At 36.9% G+C, this 15,025-nt stretch overlaps 1 protein-coding gene across 2 annotated transcripts; it reads right to left on the bottom strand.

Annotated features, from left to right (window-relative positions):
• Positions 1-831: 831 nt before the first annotated feature.
• Positions 832-13,306, bottom strand: LOC119799096 (EGF-like repeat and discoidin I-like domain-containing protein 3). 2 transcript variants are annotated; one of them, XM_038308830.1, is made up of 10 exons: positions 13,074-13,306; positions 8,522-8,647; positions 8,318-8,449; positions 4,837-4,950; positions 4,457-4,638; positions 4,228-4,383; positions 3,977-4,121; positions 3,396-3,580; positions 3,132-3,287; positions 832-1,617 (listed from the first exon to the last, which is right to left on the bottom strand). In XM_038308830.1, the coding sequence occupies exons 1-10, from the start codon at positions 13,138-13,140 to the stop codon at positions 1,474-1,476; spliced, it is 1,407 nt and encodes a 468-aa protein (XP_038164758.1). In that variant the 5' UTR covers positions 13,141-13,306; the 3' UTR covers positions 832-1,473. The 2 variants fall into 2 exon arrangements, with proteins under 2 accessions (XP_038164758.1, XP_038164757.1); XM_038308829.1 differs by having other exon boundaries at positions 3,396-3,598; positions 13,074-13,305.
• Between the last annotated feature and the right edge of the window lie 1,719 nt (positions 13,307-15,025).

Below are 15,025 nucleotides of genomic sequence, written 5' to 3'. Positions count from 1 at the left end.
TGGCCCATCATTTTGCAGACCCTCAGTGGGACAGCACAAATGGAGGGTTAGGTTTGGGATTGGACCCCCATGTTTCCTGACATCCATTTTAAAATTAATACCTTCAGCCTCCTCCACAGGTTTTCTGAGTTAAGGGGACTAACTAGGTCACTCCATGAACCTCCTTGGCTTCTCACTGAGCCACTCCTTTGTTGAGTCATTGTCATGCTGAAGACCCACCCATGCCCCCCTCTTAAGTGTTTCTGCTGAGCAAAGCAGATTTTGAGACAAGATTTTATGTTACACGGCCCAATCATCCTGTACCCTTCGCAATAATAGCACCAGCAGTTCTTGTGCAAGACAACTTTTTTAAAATATAACCTATTTTTTGACAGGTCCTTGGTTTTTACCATGTTGCAAAAGTGATTAATATGCAAAAAAAAAAGTACATGTGCTTCATACAAATGAGGTGTTAAGATCAGGGGTGTGGTAATTATTTGATTGTGCACAGATGTGTGTCATGTTGCAGTAGTTGCTGGGATTGAATTCTTATTTCACAATTCAATAAACAGACTTTTTTTTTTATCTGTCATACATTTTCGACTGATATTCTGTCAATTTCCAATAATCAGCAAGAAGGAACCATAAAAAAAGAGTTGGTTAATGTGTTTGTGAGTTGGGAAATTGACAGCTTAACAGCAGATCAAATATTGGATCCCCGCATGTATAAAAGCTGAGATGCTCCTCCTATTACCTACTACTGCATCCTCAGTGTAGTTCACAAAGATGCTTTGCAGCAAGAGGAACAAAGCATTATGCATTTATGAACAAACGCATGCCACACTGAAGAGATTATGTTGAACATTTAATCTTAGTCTCACACCAACAATGAGTTACAAAACAAAAATAAATGTAAATCTATTTTTTGTGCACATTTTCCTTATATTTCACATCAATTGTACAAATCATCAAATCAGAACAAAATTACACAGTTTAAATTTCTGTTAATTACATAGAATCTATCAGCTGACCTGTAAGTGAGGACTACTTATGTGGTAGCCTTACTAATGTTGGAGACTGTCCTCTTTTTTTCTGGTTTTTGTGTTTTCTGGAGCAGTTAGACGTAACAAAAAGTCCTCCACAATTTCATAAGTTTTTACAGAAGTAAGAAAAAGCTTTAAAGGAGTTTAGCATCTGTCCTGTGCATGCTGTTAATGGAGTTAAACCCTTATAGGCTGTAAATTGCCCAAATAAAATACATTTTTATACATAAAGCTTCTAAAACTACAAATAATCAAAGCAGCGCTCCTTGAGTCACCAAAGGCTGGGATGTTAAATAATGTAGCCATGTAAACATGAAAAAAGTCACTAATAAAAAGTGCTATAGGTGTTAGAGTCCAAACTATTCAGCAGACATGATCTCCATATAGTGCCAAACAGAAGAGGTCGTCGTTCCACAGCTTGGTGGAAGAAATGGATGAGGAAAGATTGGTTTTAGTCATCGCAGCCCAGCAGCTCCATGCGTAGAGTGATGCGCTCGTGCCATTCCCAAGGGATGACCCGTACATATTGAGCGTAGAACGGGGGCTCAAACACGTTCTTCTTGTGACTGTTGTTGTCAATGTTTCCCTGGAAAATCTAAAAAAAAAAAAGTGATGCATTTGTAATTTTAATAAAATCATAGCACTTTTTTAAAACTAGATAAATAAAATCTCCTATAATTCTCCTGCACTTGGTTTAAAATCAGATGATCAGTGAGCCTCAACTGGCCGCCCCAGGAGAAAACTTTCTGCTTACATTCCATCTTCACCAATGTTTTCGTAATCACCAATAGAACTGAGAGCATGCCTCAGAATGTAATACCTGTAATAACAGATTAAAACGCTTAAAAGGTGTTTTCCAGTTTAAATTGGGGCCTGTCAAATCTAAAAATTATATGATGAGAAATTATACATAAAAAAGAAAAAATTTGAGGAAAATTCTGTAAACTGCAGTTCTCTCTCCCATTAATGACACCCGATCTGATCTGACGATCAATGAAAGAGCTCCTCCTCATCAAACGACGTATTCGCCACTGTCATAGCTTATAGCATATCACTGAAATTTTTCAATTTTTACACAATTTTCTCTTCTTTTTTATAGAGTAGCTGCTTAACATCAGTCTTCTGTGATTTTTTACCAGCTCCACCAATTATTTTTTTCCTTTCTCTGCTGCCCTTTGATGACAACGTGTAAAAAGATGAAAAGAAACAGAAGAAAAAAAAGACATTGAAAAATAAGCATCTGTCCTGCCTGCAGGTTAGCTCCACATTAAACAATGTAATTATAAAAACTCTATTTTAATATAATACCTATTTATTGGTTGAGATGTTGAAAGAATGTTTGTGCCATTTGTGCCACAGGTATAAGGGCCCCTAACAGTTCATATCAAATAAATTAATTAAAGCTCTTTTTTATTTATCTCTACTGTCCTTGTTCAAAGCTACAGTGTGTCATTTTCAGCGACATCTAATGGTCAGACTGCAGCGACATAAACCGCTTCCCCTCCACTTCTCCCCCTCCAACAATACAGAGGTCGTCATGGTACAAAATGGCTTCTGCAACGTCTGCATCACTTCTTGTGAAGTAATGATGAGGTTTGTTTACATAGATTATTTTATAAATAGTATTTTATTAGATATATATTTTATATAGGGCTAACTTGCCACAGTGAAGCGGAATGGCGATACCTACATTCATTAGTTTGTCAGCTCCTTCTTAATTGTAAATAGCAATTTCCAAGGCAACACAAACATAAAGATGGATTCTTTAAGCTGGTAGATGATAAGTCACAAACATATGTATAATATATTGTATTTCTATCAGTAAATCCTTGTATATATTACACATTTTAGCTTTAATTCATTCATATTTGTTTGCTAAATATTTGTGAATTCATATCCTTAGAAAATAAATGTTAAAAAGGGACAGAAGGGCATTCCTTTCTCTTCAAAATAGGAAGAAGAGAACATGTTCTTCCAGCAAGATATGGTGAAGATGGTATAAAAAAAGGCAAATTGTTTACATTTTCCCAAATTTACAGTTAAATCAATTAGAAAGGTGTTATAAATGAAAAATAAGATATTATGGATGAACATTTCAAGTATTCAGACCTTATCACCACCAGTGTTCTCATTTTTCACGATACTCCATGACTCTCCATCATTGCTGTATGCCACTTTAAACTCTGAAACAAACTGCACCACTCCAAAGTCTTTAGCCCCCTGAGTGACAATGCCTGTGAGCTGTTTCATTTTACCAAGATCCACCTGAGGAGTTAGCAGAGAGAAACAGAGTAAGAAACCCCAGATTGAACTGGATTTTAAGTATCACTCATAAAACCAATAACAATTGTGTTTTCATAAAGTTTTCTGAACCTGGATCCACTCTGAGCGATTGTTTTGAGCAGGAGACCAGGCGTTCGTCTTCCCCGCCTTGTCCAGCCGGGCAAACTGAGGGTGCCAGGTGAAGGTATCGATTCCCCACGTTCGGAAAGTGCTAGAGGCTGAAAGCTGGTCGTCAGAGATGAGTCGAGATTTCATTCCCAAGGGCTCGGAGCAACCTGCCGTGTTTGAATAAACTGTAAATCAAAAGTAAAACAAAACAAAAAGAAAAAAGGGAAGGGGGAGGAGAAGGAAAGAGCAGAAAAGAAATAAAAAAGACATGAATACACCCAGAAGAACCTTGCAAAGAAAATTCAACCCACAAGTGATTTTAACCAATGTAACACCAGGCAGTTATAAAAGAAGAGGAGAGTAGAGAGAGGCAAGAGACAGTAGCAGAATGTAGGCAGCAAAGAGCACAGAATTACTACAATCTCTTCATATTAACCCTGATTTCATGGAACGATTTCAGTTACTGTTATTTTCTGCCTTGAGTTCAAATTAGATCAAGTATTATGAACTGCTTTTTATTTTTGAGTTAGCTTTTTAAAAGCTTCAAATATGTAGATGTTTACCATTCAACTCACAGCCCACCAGCTCCATGCGCAGGGTGCAGGCCCTGCGGCAGACCACCGGGATGATGCGGATGAACTGGGCTACGATGGGGGGATCAAAAAGGTTGGTCTTTGTGCTGTCGTTGTCAACGTTACCTACAAAAACCTGCAGCCCACAGATGCACAGAAGGATTGAGCATGCAGAAGACAACTAAGAAAAAACAGGCAGGTGTTTTGTTTTTTGTTTTTTTAAAGAAAAAATCACATCAGACCTTATCTTTTCGAATGCCGTCTCCTTTAAATGTGACATAGCTGATACCATCCAAGCTGCTGGCCACTTTAAAGGCCTTGATGTATTCTGCTGAGCCCATGCGGCTGGCTCCCTGAGTGATGATGCCTGTCAGGCGCATCTTCTTCTGCATGTTAATCTGAAAAGAAACACGGAAGTGTTCTTACAAAGAATGCTCACTGGCCCGACCTTAAAGCCCTCACGTCCCTCACCTCAATCCAAGGGTTCCTGTCATGGCTGGCGGACGTCCAGGCGTTGACGATGCCTTCGTTGTTCAGTCTGGCCAACTCTGGGCCCCAGCGCTGGAGACCCAGAACACCGTAGTGCACAGAGGACGCAGAAATCTGGGACTCCACGATCGCTCCTCCTTCCATACCCAAAAGACTAATGCAACCTAGGAACCAACATAAATTTTGATATTTAACAACGACTTTTCTCTTTCATAGAGCTAATGTTTGACTAGGGCTACCCTTTGGCACTTAAGAATACCCCAAACTACATTAACTTATTCTGCAATTCATATAATATTTTATGTTTTCTAAAGAAAAGCAGTGAGTAGATATGTGTAGAAAGTGTAACTGAGGAAACATACGTAGCTGGCATTGTTTCCCAACATACGGAGACGGACACTGGCAGGTGTAGTCTCCATCAAGATCTCGACAGATCCCTCCGTTTCGACAAGGCTCTTTGGCACAGTCATTCACATCTGGAAGAAAAACACAGCAACCTTTTAACCCTCAACAGCTAACAGTTAACAGGAAACTGGAAATAATAAGCTTGTGATTGTTTTCAGAGGTCTGATGAACAAATGGAAGAAAATGGAGGAGCTGGTGTAGCTGATTACCCCCCAAAAAAACAACATTTGGGATTATTTTTCTGTGGGAGTAATTTTTAAATATAAAATAGTGAAATAACAGATAATAAGCACATCGATAGCAGAATTAAAACTTTTGCCCAAATCTAAAGCAATGCACAAACATCTCCACAAGGTAGAGCTCTTATACAGATAGACCTACATCTGCAGGTTAAGAGATGACAGCTCACCATGTGTCACTCTTTCCATACCTCCATAAAAAATACTTTTTTTTAACTGTAACTGTGACATAAGAGCGGTCATGATCCACCAGGCAACAAGGGGAATGATGGATGGTGCCCTTTCTATCCTCCCCGCGGCTTACCAGGCATAAACAAATAGATGCTCAGAGGTTAGAACAACCCAAACAACCCACAGTAGACAGATTGCAGTGGCACATCTGTGACTTTGGCAACAACAAAAAGATTATCCTGATCTGTAAGCCTGGAAAACTTGACCGAGTTTATTTTGAACCCACTGCAACTGAACCAGGTCAGTGCATCTTAGATCCAAATTAAACACTGCTTCTGAATCACAGTTAACTAAATATGTTAAATAATGTTAATAGGAATGCATGTTCATTCATGATTAATAGGAGCATCTTTTCAGGCATTATTGCTTAATTATTTGTGTAATAATAATTTATTGGTGGTTTATTCTAGCGTACAGGACTATATCAGGCATTAACAACTAATTTCCCTAAAGAGCTACATGAGTAACTTGGATTTTTGTTGATCAATGGCTAAGTTTGATTACAAAATTATGCACCTCTTGATATGATTTTCCTTTTGATCAGCTTGAGGTAACTGTAACTGAGGTTCATGGATTATCAAAAACTGCATTCTGTGATAGTTTGAATTTCAGGATGGGCCTACATTGTATGCACAGAAGATTTGACTAATGTAAAACTTGTAAAAAAAAAAAAACATCCTTTCATCATTATAGATACTGTAAAAACGTAGGTTTTTATGTTGCATGCAAACTTTCTGCATGTTGAAACTCTGCATTTATTTTAAACGGGACGAGGTAGTTAGTTTCATATGATGGGCAGGATGTAGACCTGGTTGTATTCTTCATTCTGCCTGGCCTACAAATTGCAGTGGATAGGAAGAGGAGCTGAGAAGGTGATTAGAGTGTCCCTGTCCTCTGTCTAGGACTATGTGAGATAAACTGCAGAAACCAGACACTAACCCTTGTCAGAGAATCATTGCATCCCCTCTACGGACGTTCTGATATTACAGCAAAATGACAGGCAGAACCATCAGGTGGCTGTAGGTGTTTCTTTCTCTAGCTGTGCTAAACACTTTGTTTTTTTATACTTATTTACCTGGTTTTTATGCATTTAATAATAGCTTCCAGCTGACATGTTGAGAATAAGAGAGAAATACAACTATTCTCTATCGCAGCGCTAGGGTGTAATATTTCCTTAACTATCTGCTTTCAACCTAAAAGGATATTTCAAATTAAACCAGACAACATGCTGATGTAATTCCAATTGAATCTGTTTTGGATCTTGTTCCTTTTAATGCTAAGAGGATTGGTCACAAAACGAATGCCTAAATGGCTCCAACACTGCTGGCTCAGTGCAGCTTACACGTAGACTGATTTGGATGAGAAACAAACTGGGAAAAGTAAAACGTACAGTGACTCACTAAAGTATTCATATCCCTTAATTTTACTTTTTGTTAGATTAAAATCACAAACCTGCCCTCTAGTTTTTAGGTAACAGACTAATATGGGCATAATTTAGGGCCTAATTATGAGACAGAAAGAAGAAATCTATAGTTGCTAAGATGTGTTACAATTTTGAAACCTGAACCTATGCTCCTTTTTTGTGAAAAGGACAGAAGTATGAAATATGCTTTTTTTCCCTCTAACACCCCTAATGTGGATCCTATCTTTCCACAGAGATAAAGGCAGCCAGCACCATAGGGAACCGCCTCATGGTGGGGCCCTTGGCAGCCATAAGAACGCGCAAAAGGCAGCATTCTACGGCACGCATGGCCTCAGTATATTGTTCCCCCTGTCAGCCCTGGATTCACACAGACGAAACATTAGTGGCAATCTGCTAATCAATCTACTAGTTTTAAGGGTATCAGAATTAGGAGGACTAATTATGAAAATATCACATATTTTAATTTTCCTTATATTTAACTGAAAATATATATTTTTTTAAATTTAGTATTTTGGTCCAAGCTATAAAACGATAACCTGACAACAGCCAGATGCATGTCTCCCCTGGCTGTTGTCAGGTTAATAAAAAGATGCTGTCAGGTGAAATGGGACAGTTAAATTCAAACTGTGATGTTGCAATGCAATGTTTGTAGGTAAGGCTGATGCAAAATTACAAATGTTTAGGAGCAGATAGGGGTGTTTAAAAAAAGTATAATAAGTACATATTGCTTAAACAGTCTTCATTATTTTAACCCTTAATTATTTATCTACATCTTCCAAATATCTCCCTTTTTTTGCAATAAACAGCTGATTTTAAAGGACCTGCTTCCCAAGCTGAGAATTGAAATTCTTCACATGTTTGGGCCAGGCTTCAGCACAAATGGATGCAGTGTTGACCCAGAGAGGAATACATCTGAATGCTAAGAGACTTAGAGTGGTCTTTCACTAATTAGCCAAACAAAAACACCACAGATTCCACTGAATGAAACCCTTTCATACATCTACTGAGCAACACATCTCTCCCACTACTGATGTTGGCGTTAGCAATCCAAAAGGATCATATTCACCGGTAATTCATTTCCTTCCTGTTTACTTGCACAGTATTTAAAACATACTTTCATTTTATGCACAGCAAAAAAATTAAATCTAGGTAGGTCAGTTCTTCTTAAAATAAGTGCAAAGTAAGATACTTTGCCAACAGAATAAGACAATTTATATTAAAAATATGAAAAAAACAACTGAATTGTCTTATTTAAAGCGCATAATATTTAATTATCTAATTTAAAGAATTAAATTATTAATTCCAATGGCAGGTCAGCTTATGTAGCTACTCAAATTAAGCATAAATGCATTTATTTTAAGAATTATTTACTTATTGCAAGAGTTTTTGCAGTGTAGCAACATGTTTTTTTTAGTAATTCTTTTAATTAAATGCCTTATGCTGACACTAAATTAGTTATAACCCTTAGCATTAATGTGCAATGGAGTTTTAAAAGTCAAAAGAAAAGAAAAAAGCAACCAAAGGTATAAAGCAGCAACAGCTTACTGATCTGGCAGTGCACTCCTTCAAAGCCCGGCTGACACCTGCAGACGTATTCATTAAAGACATCCCCTCTTCTTGTCGGAGTGATGACCTCACAAGACCCGTCATTCTTACATGGGTTAGGGTTGCAAGAGCCTGTAAGAAGAAGGAGGTTTGAAATCTGTTTTTTTCCCACACATGGTTTTCAACTGTCCTTTCCTGCTCTACCTGTCTCTGTCAGGTTACACGTGTCTCCCTCAAAGCCGTCCGGACAGATACAGATGAAAGGATCCTCTCCTACTCCCGTCACACATGTCGCTCCATTGTGGCAAGAATTCACCTCACAGTAGTCACCTGAACATGGGAGGAAAAGCGAAAATGAGAGGATTACCGGTATTAGAAATAGCTGCAGTAGATTAACTCCCAAAGAAAATTAAGTAATAGTAAGAAAAACTCAGGCTGTTGGTGGATAATGCATTTACAAAAAGAAAGAATTGCAATTTTTAGCTTTGGTAAATGTTATAAAGAGAGGAAATAGTGACTTTTATATCTTCAATTAAAACAGCTTTCTTTCTCAGTTTAGTAGTAACTTAATCAGAGGAAACTATGATGTTAAGTAATAGTCTGGCTTACTTAAAAATACAGAAAAATATCTTATAAAGTATATTCCTTAAAGGATTTTATAACAGTTTCACTAAATTAAAGGTTGGTAAAAAAATATTTTCCATTGCATTTCAGAGAAACCTCTAATCATTGTTCTGTGGCATATTTAGTAAATATTTGAGCTTTTGATGCTGAACAAAAATGATTACAGGGCAATAAAAAGCAAGCATAGAAAACACATTTTCTATATGTTTCTCATTAACAAATATGAGCACAAACAGCAAAATACTATGTATGAAAGCAGTCACTTGTTTACAGGGTTATACTTTTTTAAAAATCAATGTCATCTCAAGGCACTTTGCAGATAATTCAGTTTGAAAACCATTTGATCACCTCCAGTCATTGAATTGCATGAAATGCTCCACCTGGATGAGCTACAATGATTTTCTTTGTATTTTATTTTGTCATTGTTCTCTGTAAATTTCACATCAAGCATTCATGCAGCGACAGTGGAAAGGAAAAACTCCCTTTTAACAGGAAGAAACCTTTAGCAGAACAAGGCTCAATGTGAACAGCTTCCTGCAGAGACCAAGTAGGGGGTCAAGGAAATGGAAGCAGACAAACAAAGAGTTTGATATCTTTAGCTTATTTTATAAGCTGCTTGGATAGTTAGCTGAGCAAACATTTCAGAATCTAGCATTTTCCCCTTAGGGGTTAACCCACAGAAGAATAAAGCAGAGCAACTGTCTTCAATGTTGTTTGTTGTCCTTTCTCACACCCTAAACGAAGTTCATGCCAGGACATTTTGTGGAAAACAGATATTTTTTAAAATAGCTTCCCAAAGGTTGTAATACACTGTTTATAGGGAAGGGTGTATGTTTGGGTTGTAATTTTACCTATTTTATGCTGTCTTATTTAATATTTTATTTGCTCTATTGTACTTACAATCTTATTTTTCTCTCTTCTATAAAAGGTTGCACAGCAAGAAAAGAATTTCTCGCAAGGGATTAATAAAGTAATTCTGATTCTTACATCAAATCCTTTTTATCTGATTTATGGTTTTAAACCCCACATAAAAGAAAAGTTAAGAGGTTTCGTTTGTTGTCTTTTTACTCACACCAAAAACTGTAGTGGTCAGAGCAGCCGGGTAGCTTTTAGTGTGGTGCGTTCAGCAAGTGGGGAAAATATTTTCAGGCTTTAAAGGATCTCATTAAAAAAAATTAAGAAGACTAGAAGGATAAATAGAGAGGTTGATTTCTGAAGAAGAATGGCAGATTAGCTGACAGCAGATGTACTGAATAAAAGAAGGAACTATAAGGGTCCAATAGACGAGAAGGACAGGATAAACACAGAAGACAATGAAAAAAAAAAAACTATATTAGACATTAATATATTATAAAACCTGATACAATGTCAGCAATCATGGGAAATAAAGTAGAAGGTTAAATTAATTGTGCATTGAGTTCTTCAACTTTTAACCCTATCTGAGTAAATAAATATATCTAAGTCAAACTATAAGGGTCAACCTTTATATGTTAGCCTCATTACATAAATATTCTGTCAGGGTTCTGCCCTTTGTTTAGGTTTATTTTTAGTTTCTTTGTAATTTTGTGTCTTTGTAGTAGTTTTCAGACAGGATTGTGTTCTTGAGTAACTCTGTGCTGCCTACTTGTGCCTGTTTCCTTTCGCTTGGCTCCCTACTAGTTAGTTCCATTCACACCTGCTCCATATCAGCTCTTTAGACCATCCTTTGTTCTGTTCCTTTTTGCTGGTTTGTCATTGTTTTGTTGCTTTGTCGTTTCTTTGCTCCCTGTGTGTGTTTTTTTTCCACCATCTTCTGATTTTTTTGGGTTTTTTTTGCTTTTTTTTGCCCCTGTTGTCTCTTTCATTAAATCAGCAAAACTCATCTCTGCATTCGGGTCCTCAACCAACCTCCACCTAACGGTACCATTCCCTGAGTCTTGACCTCTGCTGTAGAAAAACTGAGAATTTATAGAAATGCAGTAAACATTTATAGCTTTTCCCATTGTGTTAATGCGTAAGCTCTGAGTGTTTGAATCCACCCTATGGGCTCTATGCACAGCTCCACTACTTCCTGAATTTAATGCAGCTCCTTTGTTTCCTGTCTTTCATTACTGGACGAACTGATTAATCCAGGTGTGTCTGGCCAGTTACTTAGGTCATACACACCTGGATTAATCAGTGCATCCAATCATGAAAGACAGGAAACAAAGGAGCTGCATTAAATTCAGGAAGTAGTTGAGCTGTGCATAGAGCCTATTGAAATCTGTCACCTCTTTCACATTTATCAAAAGACAATATTTCAAGATTTGTCTAAATCATTCATTATCTAAATTCATTATCAGTGGCATCTCTGCTTAAACTGGTACCTCCGCCACCTGGCCTCGGATAAAGTGGAAGAAATTGAATGGAATTATTAAAGTTTCACTCAACTATGGCCTGTTGTACCAGAATATCCTTTCCTCATACAATGTAAATCATTGATTTTTTATCTAATGAGTCAATGAGTATCAGGAAAAAAAAACAAGGTGGCACAAAAATACAAGAAAAACATTTATAAAATCAACATTCTGGCATTTGGACATCTTTAAGTCATATTAGTTTCATCTGAGCCGACTAGCTGTGCTTAATACAAAAAAGATCAGTGAAGGGGTAAAAAAAAGAAAAAGCTGGAGGCACCTGGAAAATAAATCCTAGAGCAAAAATAAACAAAAACAAGTACCTAGGCATTAAAGGATAATTATAAACATAAAGAAAGCTGTAAGTAGTTTGCTCTCACTTGTGAATGCACGGGAGACATCCAAACATATTTATCCTCTGGATTAGGATCTAGCTGGATTAGCTGGGTTGCACAGAAGCATGCAGTCCTTTTCCAGACTCTCAGCAGTTACTCAACATTACAAAGCAGCAGCTCAGGAGAGGCTAAGGACACACACAGCACACCTGACCAACATGTGGTTGATGAGCAAATATATGTATAAAAATATCACAGCAAAAAAGGTTGATTCGTTTAGTAAAAAGAGCCAAAACAGCTGGTGACCACAAAGCTGACTAGTACACCGTAATTCCTCCAAGTCAGCTGAACGGTTGCTGGTAGAACAGAAATTAGGTGAGCAGACAGCTGGTTCTGACTTATTACAGACTGGAGCACATATGGTGTTATTTCCTGCACCATCTGCACAACCTCAGTGACCAGAAAGCTGTCAAAGAAATACCAATGCTTTAAAAGAACAATGTTTGATTGAATTTGGAGCTCCATCAAAATGTTTGTTGACTTCTTTGGTTAGAAAAGAATCAACCAGGGACAAATCTACACGCAAGGAGACAATTCAAATTCAATCTTTGTCATATAGACATGACTAATTCCCAGGTTATTGCTTAAAAAACCCACACACAGTTTGAAAAGACATAAGCAGAAAAATGTAACTGATGCTGTTATTTCTCTGCTGTTGACATGATTTTAAGAAGTTTTCTAATGTAAGTTTATTTAGACTTCTTTCCTCCACTTGTCCTCATCTATATGTGTTGAAGCTTGATGTTCAGATCCAGGGACTGTCATCATTTTAAAACTTTAAAACCCTATAACGCAGATATAAAGAAATGAGGAATGACTCATAATGTTTGCACAGCACTGTGGAATATGCACTGCAATATGAATGGTGCACAATACATATCACAAAACCACTAAGCAAGCCTTTATTTTGACAACCGGTTTGCTAGAAAAAAAGAAAAAGAAAAAAACAACCTCTGAGCAAAATAGGGCTTGTAATGACAGTCTAACATATAATAACAGAGCCAAGTCACATTTAATAGCCGGTCTACCATGACAATAATACCCTGGTAGCCTGAGAGGATTTGATCCAAGTGTTCATTAAAAGTAAGACATATTCTGCTAAACTTTGTAAAATCTCTCATTCATTGATTCCACCCAGGATTGCTTAGAGACAAAAAAGAAGCAAAACTAACCAAGCAGGTTATGTTTGTCTTACAGATCACAACCAAATGGAAATGAAGGGAAAACACTGTACTATGGAAAATAAGAGCTCATACAGAGTTTATACTATGAGCCAACACCCAAAAGGCAATAAACAACATTTTTCAAGGAGTTACACAGTGATTTGAAAAGTGTTGTTTCGGTTTATTTATGAAGACTTACCTCTGATTGAACAAACGCAAATCAGCAGACAGAGGGCTCCTGTAGTTATAACCCCTGGGACTTTCATAATTGTTTCCCTGACTTTGATCCGTGAAGTTGAGTTGGGTCCGAGCTGCGCGTCACCCTGATTCCGACAAGTGCTGCTTTTAAATGCTGTCGGAAATATCAGCCTTCGGACGGAGTCGCTGCTCCATAAAGCTGGGATCTTTTTTCTGATTGGCTAATTTTCGAACGAGTTGACGACAAGTGATTAAAGTTTATGGGCGTGGGAATCAGGGGCGGAGCTAGATGGGGCGCCAGGGGTGGCCATGGCCACCCTTAGCCAATCATTGGCCACCCCTACCATTTTTTCCCCTCTAATACAGATGATGGCAACAGTAATACTCTCAAGTGGAATATTCAAAACATTTTAATTTTTTTAAATATTAACAATAACTTGACAACAAAAACACTTTGGTTAATTATGCACATCAATATACTAACATTAAAGATGATAAATACAGAACTCAAGCAGAAATAGATTTTGTGTTATATGGGCTAAAGAGAAAATGATGTGTCTCTGCAGGTCATCTATTAGTCAGAGTAAAATCATAGATTAATAACTGTTTTCATAAAAACTTATTGAATAATCAATTTATGTAGATAGGCTATTAGTACTTGTAAATATCAGTTTTATGCAGTATGATTATTGATAAAAGTAGGTAAGTAAAGACAATGGAAATTATGTTTGCCCAAAACTCAAACCTCACTGAATTTTATCCACTATACCTTCTATATAGAAAGCATGGATGTTTGAATATATTCGTCTATTTGTTAGCAAAGGCTGTGGGAAAATATAGTTTGTCTTTCTTTATCTAGAAAATATGGATGTTTTGCACGTTAATTTTCCTTTTGGAACAGTGTAGATTGACCCTGAGATTTTGGTGCCTATCTACTTTTGACCACCCCTCTGTCTACATTGGTTATTGCCTGGCAATCCTTATGAAAAGTTTCTGTTTACGCCTCTGCGTGGGTAGGGTGAGCGCTGGGAGATATTTGACGGGGGCGGGCTGGAAAAAACCGTCCCTCCTTTTCTATGTATTTTAACTTTTGTTTACCAACATATAATCAGTTTTATATATCAAGAAAACAACAAACACTTAATTTAGCACCCAATGCAAGAAGGCTTTCATAACTGAAAACATTAATACCACCATGGAGGGGGTAGAAGGGTTACTGTCCATTGCATAAATATGTTTTTCTTTCATCTTTATTTCAATTAAAGAATAAACAAGTGAAAAAAACCTATTAAAAAAATATATATGTAAGGGGGAATGCCAAATTAGTTAAGTATATAAAGACAGGAGAAAAGAAAGAATAAAAAGATAAACATAGGCTGAGGAGTATCAGATACACACACAAACACACACACACACACACACTCATATATATATATATATAGATATAGATATATAGATATAGATAGATATATATAGATATAGATATATTGTAGTGCAAAAAGCGGTACATTTGTTTCAAGTTTAATATTTCAGAATTATTGCTCCATATCCTACTAGGATATGCAGACTTTTTTTTTTGCCTTTTGGTGAGTGGAGGATCCAATTGTACAAAAATATTGCTTAAGTTCAATTAAGTAAATATTAAAGTCTGGCTTTCTCTTTAGAGTGCAATTTGGCTAACATAATTAGAAGATTGATAAGGAAGATTTTGGGATACATTTTACTTAGCAGCTGAAAACCAAATAGAATGTTTTCCATAGAAGTTGAAAAGCTTTTAAAATATTTGAATCAATAGTTGCAAAGATGTTGCCAGAAGGTCTTAGCATGCAGACACAACCAAAACAGATGTGTAACAGATTCTGGAAGAAAATAACAAAAAGTGCAGTTTACAAAAATATCAGAGTGGAACTTCTCTTTAGGTAGTGTTTGACAGGATAGATCCTGTGAACGAGT

This window comes from Cyprinodon tularosa, unplaced genomic scaffold, assembly GCF_016077235.1.
Source record: "Cyprinodon tularosa strain WSP-4 unplaced genomic scaffold, ASM1607723v1 ctg649, whole genome shotgun sequence".
In the NCBI taxonomy this organism is placed as follows: Eukaryota; Metazoa; Chordata; class Actinopteri; order Cyprinodontiformes; family Cyprinodontidae; genus Cyprinodon; species Cyprinodon tularosa.
The sequence above is the reverse complement of the archived record's forward strand: the minus strand, read 5'-3'. Positions and strand labels throughout refer to the sequence as shown.